Source organism: Ammospiza nelsoni, chromosome 3 (genome assembly GCF_027579445.1).
Source record: "Ammospiza nelsoni isolate bAmmNel1 chromosome 3, bAmmNel1.pri, whole genome shotgun sequence".
NCBI lineage: Eukaryota > Metazoa > Chordata > Aves > Passeriformes > Passerellidae > Ammospiza > Ammospiza nelsoni.
In genome coordinates, this window is record NC_080635.1 from 65,639,220 (window position 1) to 65,656,210 (window position 16,991).

At 39.5% G+C, this 16,991-nt stretch overlaps 1 protein-coding gene across 1 annotated transcript in view; it reads left to right on the top strand.

Annotated features, from left to right (window-relative positions):
* CEP85L (centrosomal protein 85 like) overlaps positions 1 to 16,991 on the top strand; it is a 105,104-nt gene that overhangs the window by 2,295 nt on the left and 85,818 nt on the right. Inside the window, exon 2 of the mRNA XM_059468237.1 lies at positions 13,556 to 13,717. Coding sequence (XP_059324220.1) covers positions 13,556 to 13,717 — 162 coding nt within the window. The remainder of the gene's footprint in view (positions 1 to 13,555; positions 13,718 to 16,991) is intronic.

A 16,991-nucleotide genomic window follows, 5' to 3' on the forward strand; every position in this document is an offset into this window, starting at 1 on the left:
GTGTGGGAGTATAAGAGTTAATGACTTGATAATTATTGGTAAGCATATTTTTATACTGAAAGGCTTCTATTTTGCTAGTTGTACTTTTGTTATCTATGGGTATGGGTATATAAAGCCTTTTGAAAATCACTGACAATCATACAGTTGGAAATCATATAATTCTCTTACAAAGCTAGGTGCTTACTGAGTTATTCTGTTTACACGGGGGAATTAACAGCTTTTTAGATAATAGATGCAAATTAATTCTGGTTATCTTAAAATGTAACAGGCAAGGACACTTTTGGAGCATGTTTAATTTGTGACCTTCAGTTTTACTCTTTCTTCTCATTTCTACATGGTACTTGCTTTTTGGTTCAATGGGAGTGCCTTCTCTGAGAAAAAATTGCTGTCTTGTTTGTATCCCACTGAGATTTTATTTTTTTTTTAGATAGGTGCTTCTTGTATAATCAGTGAATTTAATGACACAGTTTGCTGCTCATGCAAAATAATTTCAGCTCCTTACAGTCTCAGTGCCTGTCCTGAAAAATTAAATTGCTGAAAAATTAAATTTGAAATGTGTATGATTGACTTAAGTCTTCCAGTCTTCTTGAACATGTGACTGTTTATGAAACCCTTAGTTTGAACCTCTACAGCACGTGAGTAACTGCTGCCTTTACAGGAATTTAACTGCAGTGAAGGGCATGCAGCATTTTAATCCCTTTGCTTATTTATCTAGACCAGCCTTTGAAATGCACATTTGGTTAATAACTCTTTTAAGACTATGAAAGTGTTTGTCTAGATGTGGTTGGGCCATGTGTGTCCAACAGATGCCTGTGGAAAGTGAAAGAAGCACTCTTTGAAATGAAGTAACACATATTTATTACTTGTAGTAAACTCTGCCACCTTTAGTCAAGCTCCTTTCCACTGTCCATTATTGCCTATTGGTAATGTTGGACATCAAAAGGATTTTATTGGCACTCCCTAAAAATAGTAGCCTGCACCCCTCTGCTCCTGAAGTGTGATTTGCCCTATGTTCCTTGCACTTGAGCCTCACTGGCAGCATGACACACATGGGTCTGAAAAATTATTTAATGATGTCACAAGCAAAGTGGCAGCAGCAATAAGGTCCCAACACATTGTAAAACCCGTGTGGCACTGCCTTCTTGGGATATATGTGGGCTTCCAAGGCAGCTTCCTAACTCAGCCAGGGTGGGGAGGATGGGGCTGATGGCACTCGTTTTCATCCTTTGAGGTGTAAGAGCAGACAGAAGTCCGGTGACTTTGTTTTTGTAATAAGTTTTCTTGCTCTGCTATCAGAGATGGGCATCCAGGGATGGTACAGCTTTAGAAGTATCTTGAAAAGGCAGGTTTATCTTTACAGGCAATAAATGGTGAGTTAGTCCAAGCATAGATTTCAAATCGGTTACCAGTTATAGGTGTATAAATGTGTTTGTATGTGGTGCATTATAAAGATTGTTCACCCACACTTAAAAATGTAATGTTCCAGCTGCAAGGCTGGCTGCTAGAATGGCCTCTGCTGTCTTTCACAGATCACTATGGGGTCAAATGACATTCTGTGTTTGATGGTGAACAGGAGCTACTTACTTCCCTTCAAAAACAACGCCTTTATTTTTTCCTCCCTCCAGGCAATTCACTTTTATGGATATAGCATCCACTCCTTTAATGTGTGCAGAACAATTATGTCTTAACTGCTTGGCAAGAGAAGAATTATGGATGTAAGAGTGTATTATAGTGTTGGGTTTGGAGGTTAGCAGTTATTCTGATCTCCTGTATGTTACACTTTGACTGAATATAGACTTGTGGTTGCAATAATTCTTTGCTTTTAAAATTTTAATTAAAGGAAGTAGTTATTACTTTAGTCATTTTGAAAAGAATGCATTTGTTTTAAGGAGTTTTACAGAATAAATATGTAGTAAAAAGCAGCCTGAGCCATTCTGTCTGCCCCAGTGGGAGGTGGGGAAGGAAGTGCTGGTAGGAAAACAGCACCTGTAGATTCTCCAAATAATGTATAGAACTTATGTCAATCAAATATTGATTCTTACGGTGCAAAATTATTTATGCTAAAATTTTAGCCAGGCACTTAATACCTGTTAAAGAACCCATGTATTTCAAAATATGAGGCATAGTGGTAAGAATAGCTGAAAGCCTCCTAAATTGCATGACTTGAGGTTGTAGCCAGAGGTGATCATCTACCATTGTTAAAAGTAAAGTTTGTTTGTTGTAGACAAGTTAATTAAGGAGAAGAGAGATTGTACTATTCTTGTTCGGTATCAACTGCTGTGTGTTCTGTACTCTTTGGATGCTTTTTTTTAACATACAACTTGCCTGTTGTTTAATAGTTAAAGAGTTAAACTAATTGTCATTTCCTGTGCTGGTGGTTCTTTGGCTGAAAAAGTGCTGACTTGCTTGTAGTCATCAGTAATCTCTTGGGTGGCCAAATGTGTCTTAGAATTGTACACTGACAATGAAACAGTCTCATTGTGGTTGTGATTAGCCCAAAAACACATTCAGGCGTATTCACTGTGATTCAAAAAGTGGCTTTTGTACTGGCTTTTGCCACGGGTTAGCCTTGGCTCACTACTCCAATGCTTGCTGCTCCCAATCGTCAGTGAGACAGGAGAGAAAATAGGATGGAAAAGCTCGTGTTGAGATGAAGACAGAGATTGCTTGCCAGCTGCTGTCACAGGCAGAACAGACTTGGCCGTGGTGTCAGTCCAGTCCATGCCGACTTCTCTTCACACTCCTTCCTTGTGCTGTTGCCCTGCTCCATCCTGCTCTCTAGTGCCTTACAGGGGGCATCTGACCAGAGCTCCTGCTCCTCCTACTGTGCTCCTGCTCTTGCCTTTGTGTTCGCAGGGTTGTTTCTCACACTCTTGTTCTCCCTCTCTCATTGCTCATGGGGAGTGTTTTGCTCTTTCTGTGCAAATGCTTTCCCTGAGGCACTGCATCAGGGCAGCAGGCTCAGCTGAACCCTGCTGTGGCTGCCTTGGGGCTGTCTGGAACCGGCTGTGTCCATGGCCTGGCAGCCCCAGACGCTCCTCACACAGGCCTCCCTGCAGCCCCTGCCAGCAGCTGGGCAGCTGCACTCCATAAAACTTCTTCAGGAGGAAGCCATTATATTTTGATATTTCTTTTCTGGAATAATCTAAATGTAGTGTCCTGAAGTTTATTGCTGCCAGCACTGAGGGGAGGTGTAGTGAAGTATAATAAGTTCTGGCTCCTACCTTAGGCTCTTACATGAAGTTTTTTGCTGTCTTGGGCAAGTTGAGGAGACACTATATGTGGCCTGTGGGACATTGCAGATCAGCTGCAGAGGCCTAGAGAAGAGGAGGAAAAATTGCAGCAGGGAATAACTCATGTTAAATATGCTCACAAGTGTGTTAGTCCTGACACATCATGCCTCATGTTCCCAGAAAGTGCTGAGCCCTGTGGAATTGCCCCTGAGGACGCTGGCTTTCCCTGGGCACTGTGCTCCACAGCATCTGGCTCGGTTGCCTGAGTGTGAACATCCTATTGATTGCACAGCCACGCTCAAGTGACCTATTTCTCTGCAGCCAGCCGTGCTGTAAATGACACTGCATCTTTCTATTCCTCATTCCCCAGGGATCTCTGCTGTTTTTTGAGATTTGAAAGACCCATCTGTAAAAGGAGTCAGTAACACAAAGAAAAGAGGCTGAGTTTTGAGAATTTTTTATTCTTTTTCCTTAGAGGTGTAATAGTCTCTGAAATACAGGAAAATATGGCAGATGACCTCCTCTTTTTGCCTGAAGGGGTGTATGCAGGTGAATTGCAGGGCATGATTTCATTTTGCAGCTAAAATAATCTAGTGAGTAGTTGCTCCCTGCTTCCTGTGTACCTGCACTTGTATACCTCCCATGTACCCACTCTAGGACTTGTTCAACCTTACAGCAAACTAATTGGGGAAGCTGGACCAGGAAAATACTGAAGTTAAATACTGAATAAGGGATTTACAGTTGCCTGGTGTGAGGCATCTGACAGAAATCTGTCTGTTTCACTGCAGGAAACCTCTATGCTTGTTGTCTGGCAGGTGTGGGATATTTAGAGTCAAATAGACTAGCTCTTCAGTCAGCTGGTGGACAATGGAAAAATCTCCCAGCAATCACAGTCTTGGTTTGCTGCTGCAGATGACATCAGGAAGTATATAGTTAATCCCCAGACTTACCAGGAAGGTCAAGGAAGGTTAAGTGAGGATCAGGAAAAAGTGACATTAATTCCATTGGACAGTGTAACTTCCACCAATTAGTGGACTCACAGGTTTAAGCAAGTCCAGAGTAATGGATAATGACTGAAGAGGTGGTAGGAGACTCTCTCAGTCTTGCTGAGGAAGGGTAGTGCAAGGTGTGTCAAGTAAAGGTCTTAACTGCCTCTTCATTTCTTAAAATACCTGAAGTACACCTAGCAAATGCATTTAAAAAAGAAAAAGATGCTTTCAACCTTCTGATACACTAGAGACCAGTGGTGTGGTATTCAGACAAGAAACATTCTTGAATGATCCTGGAGTCAGAACTGAGATTCCTTATAAGGTATCCTTATGTTTTTAATGTTTGTTTTACTCCTTTCATAGCATAGTTTCCAGATGGTGTGGAAAGCTGCAACTTTTTAGAATGTTTCAAAACAAATTACCCTTTTTTTTTTCAAGCCTGTCTTTCTTGTAAGATGATGTCTTCCCTGCCGAATGCCTACCTTCAGCATTTAGACTTTTTGGCAATTTTCAGTGCCTCTGGAGGCATTCTTATAGTTGAGAATTAGTGCTTTGTATAAAAGTTCAGTGGCTAACGCTGATCAAAGACCTGGTGGTTCCTTGGGTAATAAGAAAACAAGGTATGAAGTGTACTGACCTAACTAAAAGGGCAAAAAGACATTGGAAATACCATTGCTCAAAACTTTCATTTTTGCTACTTAGCAAAACCAAAACTAATAGTTGCAGTCTTAAATCCTTTCTGTTCCCTTCGTCATCTGAAATTACCAAACTGATTGAGCAGAGCCTTTTGTGTGGTTGGTAGAATTATTGTAATGTAAAGCTTTACATTGAAAGTGATTTTAGTTGTGAAGACAGAAACACAAGAAGTGCTGGTTTTGACTGAAAGTATCCTAAATAGAGATGATGGTGTATTGTGTGAAGGATTTTTTTTTTTTCTAACTACTTCTTCTCAGTTTCCAGGGTATTGTCCTTCTTTACATTGAATAGGAGTGATAGGAAGCTGTAAAGCTAATTGTGAGGAAAAGTGTGCTCTGTGACATGGGCACTGGAAGTTTGTAAGGAAAATCTCCTCATGTCTTACATGAAGAGAGAATTTCATCCTTTCCACTGAAATGTAACGATGTGGGAACTCCCTTACATAGTTCTGTTATTCTGTGCATAGTTCCATTAGCATGCACTAAACCTATAGCCTGGAGGTTCAGTTTTCTGATACTTCCACATTAAAGCAGGTCCTGTTGTGTTTATAATGCACATTAGACCTCTTTAACAGTGCTAAGATTTTGTCCTTCATTTTCATACTTGAGCAAAATATTTCAGTGAAATTTTATTTTGGGGGAGTCTGTCTTCTCCATTTATTTTAGTGTCAAGGATATCTTTAGAACTGATATTTGACTACAAAGAGGAGAGAAATGATGCACTTTTCTTTTCTAAAGTAAGACTGTTAAACTCTTATTTGTTCCACTTTGCAAAGTGTGGGAACTACTTAAAACCATTTAGTATTTTTTGACTCATTTTAGGATTACTTCACTTTTCCCCACGCACAGAGGAGATTGAATTAAGCCTTTAAACAGAGAGAGAGAGAGAGGACAAAGGTAATTCTGTAAGAAAAATGTTAGCATGACAAGCAGCTTGGAGAGCAACTTACCTGGTTTTGAATACTAATAAAGCTAAGCTGTAAGAAAGGGTGAAACAGATGATAGCCTATGATCATTAAATTTATTTTTTGATTGGAGGATTCAGCTGATCAACTACAAATGCTCAGGTTTTTTGACAGACCCTAGAACTGACTGCATGTCCTGAGAGCTTGCTGTTTAAAGTTTATATTAACTTCAAGTATAACTTAATGTGTTTATTTTCCTAGGTGTTCCCCTCTTCATAGTGCAGTTGATAAACTTTCCAAGTTTAAAAGGTAGCCTTCTCCTCTGTAGTTGTTATATGGAAGTGGATGGAAACTAGGAATATCTTTTTGTGTTTCCATGGGGTGAATAGTGCATTGAGTTCAAAAACAAAGAGGCAAGCCAGCATAGCAGGCATGAGGTAATAGTTGTAGTCTGTGTGCCAAACATGAAATAAGAAACATCTGCAGTTTGTGTTTTGAAGTTCTCTTTTATGCAAATGTTCTATCTGGAGGCAGAAAACTCACAGGAGTGCCATCAACAATTGCATTGAGCATTTGGTCTTGCTCCTGTCAGTGATGAAATGAGAGCAAACCTCTTTCTTTCCTCTCAAGGCTGGAATTTAATCATTGGTTTGATGCTAAATAACTACAGCTAAATGCTGTCTGTGTATGAAATATAAAGTGTGTTATGAATTTGTGTTTGGGTTACATACTTTCTAGAGTAGAAGTCAGGGAAGGCAAAGCTCCATATTACATACCTGTGTCAGTTTAAGGATTTTGCCATCTTTTTAGTTAAGCGTTGAACACAACTCTCTGCTAGCTGAATAGATTTGTCCTCCTCAGTGAAGGCAGCCAGAGATTTATGCGTACCTAGCTCCAGTTTAGAATCTGCCTCAATGTGCAGTTTGGCAGTAGGATAAGCCTGGTTGCTGCTGGCCATCAGACCTGTATGCTCCCACTCCCTCCCTGGCGCTGCTTCTTGTCTGGCCCCTGGCTGAGCGAGCTTATAAAGTCAAATTAGCAGATAACCTTTTCTGTGAGCCAGGACAGTTTGTTCCTGACCTGCTTGCTGTCGGCTCTGGAGTGGCAGGGCTTATGCTGGGGAGGCAGGAGGAGTGTGTGTCTGGGCAGGGTGAGCAGCCTTTGCTGACCACTAGGTCCAGTTAGCTCTCATGTCAAACAGCCTTCCCAGCTCAGACCTGTTTTAGCCAGCAGCATAAGCTGGCCAGCTGGACTCTGATGGAACGACAGAGCTGTTGTCCTCTTACTTTCTGTAGACTCTGGTGGGGGTTTAGAGAGCAAGCTACCTGATGCTCATCTGTCCAGTTGGCTTATTATTTTTAGTTACCATTGTTCCTTTAAATTGCATACTTTCCTGCATGGGATACCTTGTAACTTGTTGTACAATCCTGTGCACGTTTGTAAAGTCATAAAAATCAGACCTTGTGAAGGTTCACTTTGAAATACTGCTTTGCGTAGAAGACAAATGTTTTATAGTTGTAATTATCTATGATGAGAGATTGTATGTTAAGCCACTTCTGTGAGGGGAAAAAAAATCAAAACTATTTAACCTTTATTAAGGAATTTGAGAGGCAAAAGAAGCTGTAGGTTTGGTGACAATCTACTTTAAATTTAGTTCACAGGAAACTGAAACACAAGTTTATGTTCCTTAAAATATGACCATAGCCCTTTTTTGTAATGGCAGTTTTGATACTGCCAGTCAGGTGTATGTGTACTGTGAGGATTGTATTTTGAGTATTTTCTTCTTAAGGTTTTTTTCTTCTATTTTAATTTTTTTCCTCTACCATTTTATGTTTCTCTCTTTCTCTAGTACTTGAATTCTTTTGCACATTAGTAAGATAGAGGACAGGCATAAGCCTTTGTATACCAGGCAGTGTTATCAGCCTTTGTAAGTTGATAAAAAGGTCTCTCTCAATGTTCTTCTGTTTAGACTCTCATATTTCTATTTTTCTTCCCCTGTTTCCCTCTATATCTGTACATTTTTCTTTTTTCATGCTTAGAATTGTTCTAATCTGTTTGTAACTGAAAAGCTATGAGAACTTAGTTAAATAGCTTGCAGGCTCTGTCAAGAAAGCACACTAATAAAGGATATGAGTCCTTAGGATGAATCATACTTCAGCTATCTGACACTGTAAAGTACTTTTGAGAAACTGAAATGTAAAAATGAAATAGTTCAGGCTGTCATTTCATCCCACCTTACCCTGCTTCTTATTGCGCTTTGATTAAACTGCATCATCCACCTACTCTCAGCTGCATTCATGTGAGAGGAAGGACTGGGACCTTCTGGTATCTTAGTTCATGGCCAGCTGGTAGAGCTGTGAGTTTCCACCACCTCCAGAGCATTTGTAAAAAAGGGATCTTGAAACTGAAATCTGACCATGCTTCCCTGGAAGCATTAGAAATCTTTATTCCCAATGTTCTACTCACCCTGTTAGAGAAAAGCCTGCACTGTAGACCTGGAACTTGTTTTGGATATTTGTATTAAAACTTGCAATTTGTTTTACAAAAGGACCATGGAGGTGAAGTGCATCTAGGAAGTATGTGTCTAGGAGGTTGGGATCGGGATGCCATTTTTTAAACACTATTTTTGAAAGAATTTATGAAGTAGTTACTTATTAAAGTAAGTTTTTTTTTTTTGCCTGTGTCTGGAAGGAACACTATCATGCCAGGATCTTTTTACTATGTCAGAATATCAGATTGAATGACTGCACCTTATCATTTGCTTCACTTTAGACTGAAGGAGGCTGTTGTTGCACCATTCTATTGCTAACTCTCAGCTTTTTTAAAAGCCCTGTATAAATGTGTGAAGTGTGACATCTGCTCTTGTGTCTACTTTTGGAAAGGCTTTTTAGCATTTTGGGTTCCCCTGCCTCCATCGCCTTTTCTCATTGTGTTGTCTTTCCAGCTGTTAAAAAAAAGAAAATTATCCATGAAGGCTTGTTGTGCATGAAGCACACCCCAGAGTGAGATTTTCTTTAATCTTGTGGCAGTATTGATCTTGCAGGTATGATGAGTAAACAAACATTTTCCAAGCAAAGTAAGTTTTTTCTTACAATACAGCAGCCATATCATTGATAGACCATTTGTGCGTTTATTTGTAGGCTTTTCCTAGGTGTGTGATTATGCAGCCCTATGGTACAGAAGAGAAAGTGAAAGTGAGGCTATTGCACCTTAAAGAACTTATTGAGAAGGGAATGTGTAGAAAATGCAACCAGAGTAAGTTCAGCAATGCCAGGGGATTATATGAGTGGATGTGGGAGAGCTGGGTTGAAGGTGGGGTGATTTCTTTCCAAATACTGTCATGTGATCTTTGTGCATAATTAGCAGTGTTTAGGGTAAAGGTACAGATGGTGAGGGTAAACTAATTAACTGTGGCAGTGTCTTTGGGCTGAATGCTGACTCTCTTTCCTTGCAAGGGCTTCAGGCAGGCTTCAGTGCCATCCTGGCGTGAAATATGATTGTACAGCATGGTCACATCCGTGATGACCAGAATGAGCTTTGTGTAGTTAGTTTTGATAGTACTGTAGAGAGATCTTCTTCAGAATCCTTTGACTGTATAAATTTGCACTGGCTGTCATGGGTGTTTCACTTTTGGTCACAATCCATGTCAGTCATAGTGTGGAATAGAAAAATCAGTGTTCTTAGTTCAGGGTGTATCTGCTGTGAAACCCAGTGAAGTCTTTCGCTGTTGCTTTCCATTCAGTGGCTAGGTAAAGTAACAGTATCACAGCTGTCACTTAAAATAACAATCTTTACATTCAAGCATATTAGAGGTATTTTAGGAACCAAATGTAAAGACGGTAATGTTGTTATTTTGTGTATGTACTTCACAGGGGATCTGTGCATGCCACTGAAATTAGGCATGGTAATGATCCAGAATTAACTGTGAGTCTTTCTCACAGCAATAGATGACAGCATTCTGTAACACAGAAAAAGATACATGTTTTTGTGGAGTGAAATTTCAACAACTGTTCCTTTTTAATAAATAATCTACTTCCTGCCCTTTATATACTTAGTTGTAAAGGGATCTGTTTAAAATGCCTAGGCTGGAAACAGAGGTCTATGTTGGTATGTTTCACTGACCAAATCTAAGGAGACATTCAACTTTTTGTATAAACAAGGCTTCTTTTGAGATTTTTTTGTGATCTTATGTGTATGTTGTCATGTTTGTTGATGGAAATTGCAGCCTGGTAGGATGACAGTACTTTTTTCTCTCCTAGTGAATCCTATGAAAGGTAGATTTTTCTAACCCCGTAAAGAATGATCACAGACAGATGTTGATATGCAATTCAGCAGCACAAATATTGATTAGAAATTTTTGCTTGCTTTTCTTACTCCACTCTGTATTTTGGGCAGATGGATGCTGGCTGTTGCTTGGCAGGTTAGAGATCAGAGCAGCAGGGTGAGGCAGGTGTGCTGGCTGAGCAGTGTGGGGACTCCTGTGTATCTTCCCCTTTCACACTTGGTTCTTTCAGTGTGGGCTGTTTGCTGTATGAAAGATGGTACATTTGCAGAGAGCTGTTCAAAAAGGAGATGGGGAGCATAGAATGGGGTGCATAGCAACTGGAGATTCCTCAGGACTTGGCTCAGAAGGTCAGTTTCAAATCAAGAAAGTAATATATGAATTTTTAAATAATGTCTCGGACTAATGAGATTTATAGGGTCCTGTTTTATGAGTTACTTACTGTTCAGGCTTAATATTTGGGTTTGTTTCTACGATCTTGGTGCTTGTATTTGGCTGTTTATGATATAGCTTTTCAAAGATGATTGAACTCACTTTCTCATGCAGACACTTGCATATTTGTAATGGCCTTCTCTGAAATAGAATCTCCATTAGGTCTGCAAGGTAACACAATTGTGTGGGTGTGCCATGAAACATCAAAAACTGCAGACTCCTGCATTATTAGCTATCCTTTTTAGAAAAAAAAAGGAGTATGCTTAATGTCAAGGGGCAAAGAAAAAGCATTTTTTGAAGGACACGGCTGGGGCTTGGTTTGTCCCCAGTCTGTCTGTGTGTAGGTGTAAAACTGAGAATAGATTACAGCAGGGTGATTTGTGGTGCCTGTTACTTTCTCTGCTCACAGTACCTGCAGAGATCCTGTTGGGAATCAGTGTCTGCCCCCTCTAGTACGTCCTCTGTTTGTTAACCAAGTCTGGTTGCACTGGGATGTTGCATCTTTTGGGGTATATTGCAACAATTTGTTTGGAACATGAGAGGCTCTTGAGGCTCTCCATATTTCTTGGAATGAAGGGTGGTAAAATGCTGGAAGAACCAGAGAGGTTGGGAAATGTGTGTCCTTGGAGGTGTTCAAGACTCAGTTGGATGAGGCCCTGAGTAGTCTGATCTAATTATCTTGCTTTCAGCTGAAGGTTAGAGTACGTGTCTTCTTAAAGTCCCTTTTTAAGTTACTCTCATTCTGTGGTATTTTTAGCTTTTATTCCTCAAAGTTCCACCAGAGTGAAATGTAGCTCTCCCTTTTGGGCGTTTGTGTATGGATGGTTGTAGTTTCACATGCTGAGCATTTGTCTAACCAAGAGATCTGAAGGGTTTGGCACTTAATACTGTCTTAATGCTACCACTACTCCATATTAAATTATCTGGTGCATTTCTTTTAACACTTGTGTAACACCATAAAAGCTGAAATGTCACCAAAGAGTTGTATGGTGGAAAACAGCATAATGAAGGGTGAAACTATCTATATTTCTGTTCTATAAATGTACTTTAAATGTCTCCTAAATCAGAACTGTCTCTGATTTAATTAGCTTGGCATTCCATAAGTCAGTTTGACTCTTGCTTGAATAGCTAGATGCAGCTTGGGAAGGATGAAGTGGAGTTCTTCTGGAAAGTAGCCCTGTTCAGAGGGAGGTGTGGTAAAATTACTGTTCCCAAAGCAGCCAGAAAAATTAATGAAAAATTAGTGAAAAATATGCTGGATGGTAAGAAAAGAAGAAATGTCCCAGTTTCCCACAAGCTGTATGCAAAACTGTCACACTTGAATACATTAGATGATGACACAAGAGAGGCTGATATGAAGGATGACACCTGGAGTGGTATTCCGTTGGAATCTTGGCTGGGACCCCTTTACAGGGTGAGACATGGTCATGTGTGTTCATGTCTGGCTCCTCTGGTCTTCCCCCTCACCCTTGGACCTGAAAGATACTCACTAGAATAGTTAAAGAGACTTCTGGAGAGGCAAAACTAAGCTTAAGGAAGAGAAGGAAATACATCACACAAGGCATGGCTGAAGTAGAATGAAGGGGAAGGAGAACTGGGTGGTTTTGAATTACGGGGAGCGAAGGTAGGCAAATGTGCTAAAGGGAAGAAGAGGCAGTAATCTCAACAGAGAATGAAGTTGAGGCAAACGAGATGGACAGGCATATTTAAGGCCTTCAAGAACCTACCTACAAAAAAGTCAGTTTTAGATGTCATGTAGCAGGTCAATAGCACATGCCACAAGCAATTTAGTGTATAAGTATTTATCGTGTTCCTCAGTTTTCAACTGGCTTGGCAGGCAGCTGTCACCACTCCAGCCACTAGGTCTGGGGATTTGGCTGCTGTATGGGAACCGTGTATGTATTCATGTATGGGGTTTGGGTTGTATATATACCCACATATTTAATTTTTACATTGTTTTCTGAACTATTTAATTTACTGGAAAACAAGTACAGCTGGAAATAGCAAATGTCCTTGCAGAGGCAAATTGCTATTATGACTTCAGATGGACACTGCTGAAAGTGTTTTAATGATCTAAAAATAACGTCATGTAGCCCAAGAGACATTATATGTGAGCTGATACTTCTTCATGAATCATTTCCTGCTGAAAGTGCTATGCAAAGCTAAGTGCTAGAGGGGGTGTATGTATGTGATTATATATAAATGAAGAGCAGCCATGCTTTTTTCCGTGGTTCATTATGTGCCTGTGCTGGTTCAGAGTATGAATGTGATGATCAGTATTCTGCCTTTAAACAATGCTCAGATTTAGGTACTGGCTATTGGAAATTGTAATGGTCTTCTGGGATTGTACTCTGAGATAAATTTTCCCTTGAGGTTGGCTGTGAGAATATGTGGCCTACTTTAAAAACTCCTTGAACAGCAGAACTAGTTGCTGCTCTGAATTGTGCTTTAAAATGTAATATTTTAACAATTATTTAAATGAAAAAAGTAACCAAAATGAAACAAACCACTAGATGGTTACGTGTCTCACAAAGGCTGTTTATGTGCAGCTATATAAGGAATTACTTTAGGTATCAGTGTTGATGATTTTATTGCTGGCTTTATCACCTGGGTCATGTGGTTTATGCACAGCAGAAAAGGACTGTATCTCAGTGGCCAAATCTTCCACTGGTTTCTGTCCTAAAATTAATTCATTGCTTTGTATTTGAAAGCTTGCAATGCAAAATTCTGCTGGGATTTGAGGATCAGTTTTAGGATAGGAATCGTATGATAAATGTTTTGATAAGAGTACAAGAAAAGTTTAAAATAGTAAAAATATATATGTTGGAATTTTGGGGAAGCTTTCATCTATCAGAAGGATTTTACTTAACACAAAAAACCAAACCTCTAGGACACGTGCCCACTCTGGCTCAAATTTTATCTATGAAACATGGGATTCAGTTTTCATCTTGGCGGGTATTTTGTTGCTGATTTTTGTATTGTATCTCCAATGACAGACTTCTGGCTTTCTCTTTCCTAGGCTCGGATTATTCCTCAGTGGGATGGTTACCTGGTACTGAATCCCTGTGGCAGTCCTCAGCAATTTCATCAAGCAGTCAAAACAATCCTGTGAGAAGACACAGCATAGCTTCTGACAGCGGGGACACTGGGATTGGTACCTCCTGTTCTGACAGTGTGGAAGGTGAGTTAACACTGCTAAGTTCTGTGTGTTTCTGAGAGAGAAACAGTCCAAAATGCTTTAAAGATGTTTTTCACAAGCTAACCATACATTTGCAAAGCTGTTCAGTGCTTGCAGTTTTTTCCTTGCTGGAGCCAAGTAATTGTTTTGGTAAGGGTTGATTAATTTAGTTCTGGATGAGTTGTGTGCATTAACTTGCATCTCTGCCACAAAGGGAGTGCTTGTGTTACATGTTTTGATAATTGCAGTTGCAAGAAGTGCCAGGTTTATACAGAGGAGTAATATCCTGTACTACAGCACTTGATAAACAAGTGGGGAGAAAGCAGAAACTTTCGAGGGAGTTGATAAAAGGACAATGCTTTCTGGTTTTCGTTGTGTGTATCAGCAAAGAAAGTTTGCTCATCTTGCCATGAGGAAAGCCTGTTGTCTCTTCTCATCTCCACTGCTGGTGGGAAGGAATTCATGTTTTATTGCATGGAATTTGACACATAGTTAACGATCTCTGAGAAGAATCAACAGTATCTAAAGATTGTCAGAATTTTGTTTGGATTAAATCATGATTAGTCAAAGGTGATCTTATCAGGGAGGGGTACAGCCTCTACAGTGGCAGTGTTTCCATAACATTGTCACCCTCCCTGTACAACCTGTCACTGGAATTAAGCTGGAATGAGAGAGATGTAGTGAGACTTGAGGTTTTCTTCTTGCATTGACTTATTTCCCAGTAAGATTTTTGAGACAGATAATGAATGACAGCAGGATTGTGATAGACTTTTCTCCAGCAGCTTTCTATGCCTGGTAAATTTTGCAAAAGGGGTAGCTGGAATGAGGAAGAACAGGAAAAATTAGTAGAAATGAAGCAAGGAATGCTGAATCGGTGTAAGACAGAAGGCTCTGTGGAGGGCTGAGCATTCCTGAGGAGAGGTCCAAATGCCTCAGTTAAGTCTGTCAGGCCTCTTTTGCACATAAGAAAATCCTTTCCACCCTCTTTCTGTTGCATCTGTCAGCTCATAACTTGCTTTCTGCTTCCTTTCATTCGTAAACAGTTGTTGGCTTTGGCAAAATAAATGTTTTGATCAAATATTCAGGTTCTTGGGTGTAAAACTGAAATAATAAATGGTTATTAATGCAGAAGTTTTTTGGTATTTTTTCCCCCAGAGATGTAGGGGGGATGAAGTACTCTCATGGTGTGTATTTATTTATAGCTTTAATCACTCCCAGCCAAATGCTGCACAATAGTATTTTAAGATGCAGCATTTTAATTAAAAGCATACCTTCCCCTCCCCCCTCTTAAGGGCTTCCCTATTTGAGGGGTGGGATGAAGGAGAGGAAATGAAACAGCAGCTCCTCATCAGATGTTCTGTTCTCCTCTGTAGGCAAGAAAATAATCTGTTCAGGGCTGGGTAGGGGGAGAATAAAATAAAGAGGGGAAAGGTTTCAAGGTTGCAACAACAGATAGTTCATGAGGTTTGTCTTTGGCAATGCTTTACAATGGTCAGTTCTACTGCATCCTTTATGTTTCACATTTCCTACCACCTTGTTTGAAAAACTTTTAAGTAGCAGAAAAGTGTTAAAGAAAAAAGGAGGGAAACGTAATGGTGAAATGAAGATTAATGGAGGAATCATATGACAGGCCTGGAAATTGATTGTGTATGTTTATTTTTAGTGGAGGGGGTTGATGCCTATGATACCAAGTTGTCTGCATCTCTCAAGCTGTCCCCTGCTCACATCCACGAAAAGAAAAGAGTATCATTGTCATCTGTGGGGCTGTCAGGCCAGGCTGGTAATTGCAGACTTGATGCTGGCCATCTGCTGCCGATGTGGTGCTGGGGAAGAAGCTCCTGGGGCTTTTTCAGAGGGGAATTTTTTTCACAAGTTGGCAGATTATTACAGTTTTTAACAATGCTCAGATAATGAATTGTGGCCTTGCTATTTCCTTTCTGTTACACCCACTAAAAATAAGAAACTTAATTTCAGAATTAACATTAACATCTCCTTTAATTCTGAAGGTTGCACCTGAGTTTGTATAGATATGTAGTTGCTAATAAATATGCTCATGCAGGGAATGGACTGCATGGATGCATTTAAAATATATTTGTAATGGGATTTTTTAGTAACCTCTTAAATGTTCTTTCAAATTCATCTTCTTACTCATACTTATTTCAGGAACATTCATTCTCTTTGAAAACGCAGGGTTTAAAAAAAAGACAAGTACCTCTTGTGTTTGGCTCAAACCTGTGTGATTTGGAGGGGAGATGGGTTTTGACATAGACAGGAGAAAGAAACCTTTAATGTTAAAGTGTATTCAGTTGATTGTATATTATGATGTGCAAGGGTAGGAAGATTATGAAATGAAATAGGCAGTGGAGTTGAAATTGCATGATGTTGATGTGGGATCTGAGGACAGAAATTTATAAACCTTAAATATGGGGATGTTGTTGTTTGGGTAGATCTGACACTTTTAATTGAGGGCTCTACATTTAAAGATTAAAAGGCATTTTATATCTGTTTAAACTACAGTTATATCTGTTTAAACTAAGTTAATGTGTTTAGGGTGTTTTATTTGTTTTCTGTCAGTTTGTGTCCTTTTGCACTTCATTTTTAACAACTGTTGTGATACCTGTGTATAACCATTCTTTTAGTAGTACTTGCAGAAGAAATATGAAGTTTATATTTTAAGTGTTTTTGAGACTGTTTTTATTTCGGTTACCTAATTAGAGAATCAGGGACTTGGCAGAAATTAAATGGTCTCTAAACCCCAGCAGAGCTCTTTCTCTTGTGCACATTCCAGGTTTTGCCTTTTAGAACAGGATGGATAAGAACTAGATATTAATGTGGTGAGATACAGAGCCCATGATTATTGCAGACCAGAACATTTTCCTTCATCAGATACGCTTGTTGTGCTGTGGAAAGTCCCCAGATCTTTCTCCCTTATTGTTACATGCAATTCATTTAATTTAATATTTCTGGTTGCAAACTACTAGTGTGAAAATTCATAGAATGTTGCTTTCCTGGAAGAAAGAGATTGGATGCAGAGAATCAGAGCTATTACCTTTTTAGGAGTTGATGCTCTGCCAGTTTAACTTTAATAAACGCCCTTTTCTAATAACCTTCCAACAACTTCTCTGGAATGCTTAGCTGATAGAATAGGAACTTGTTTTGATGTTATGAGATCCAGAGGTCTATCATTGTCTATCATTTTTAAGGGAATATATTATCTTTTTAAGGATTTAAAAAAACCCTAATTACTTCAATTGAATTGTAGCATTTCTTTATATGC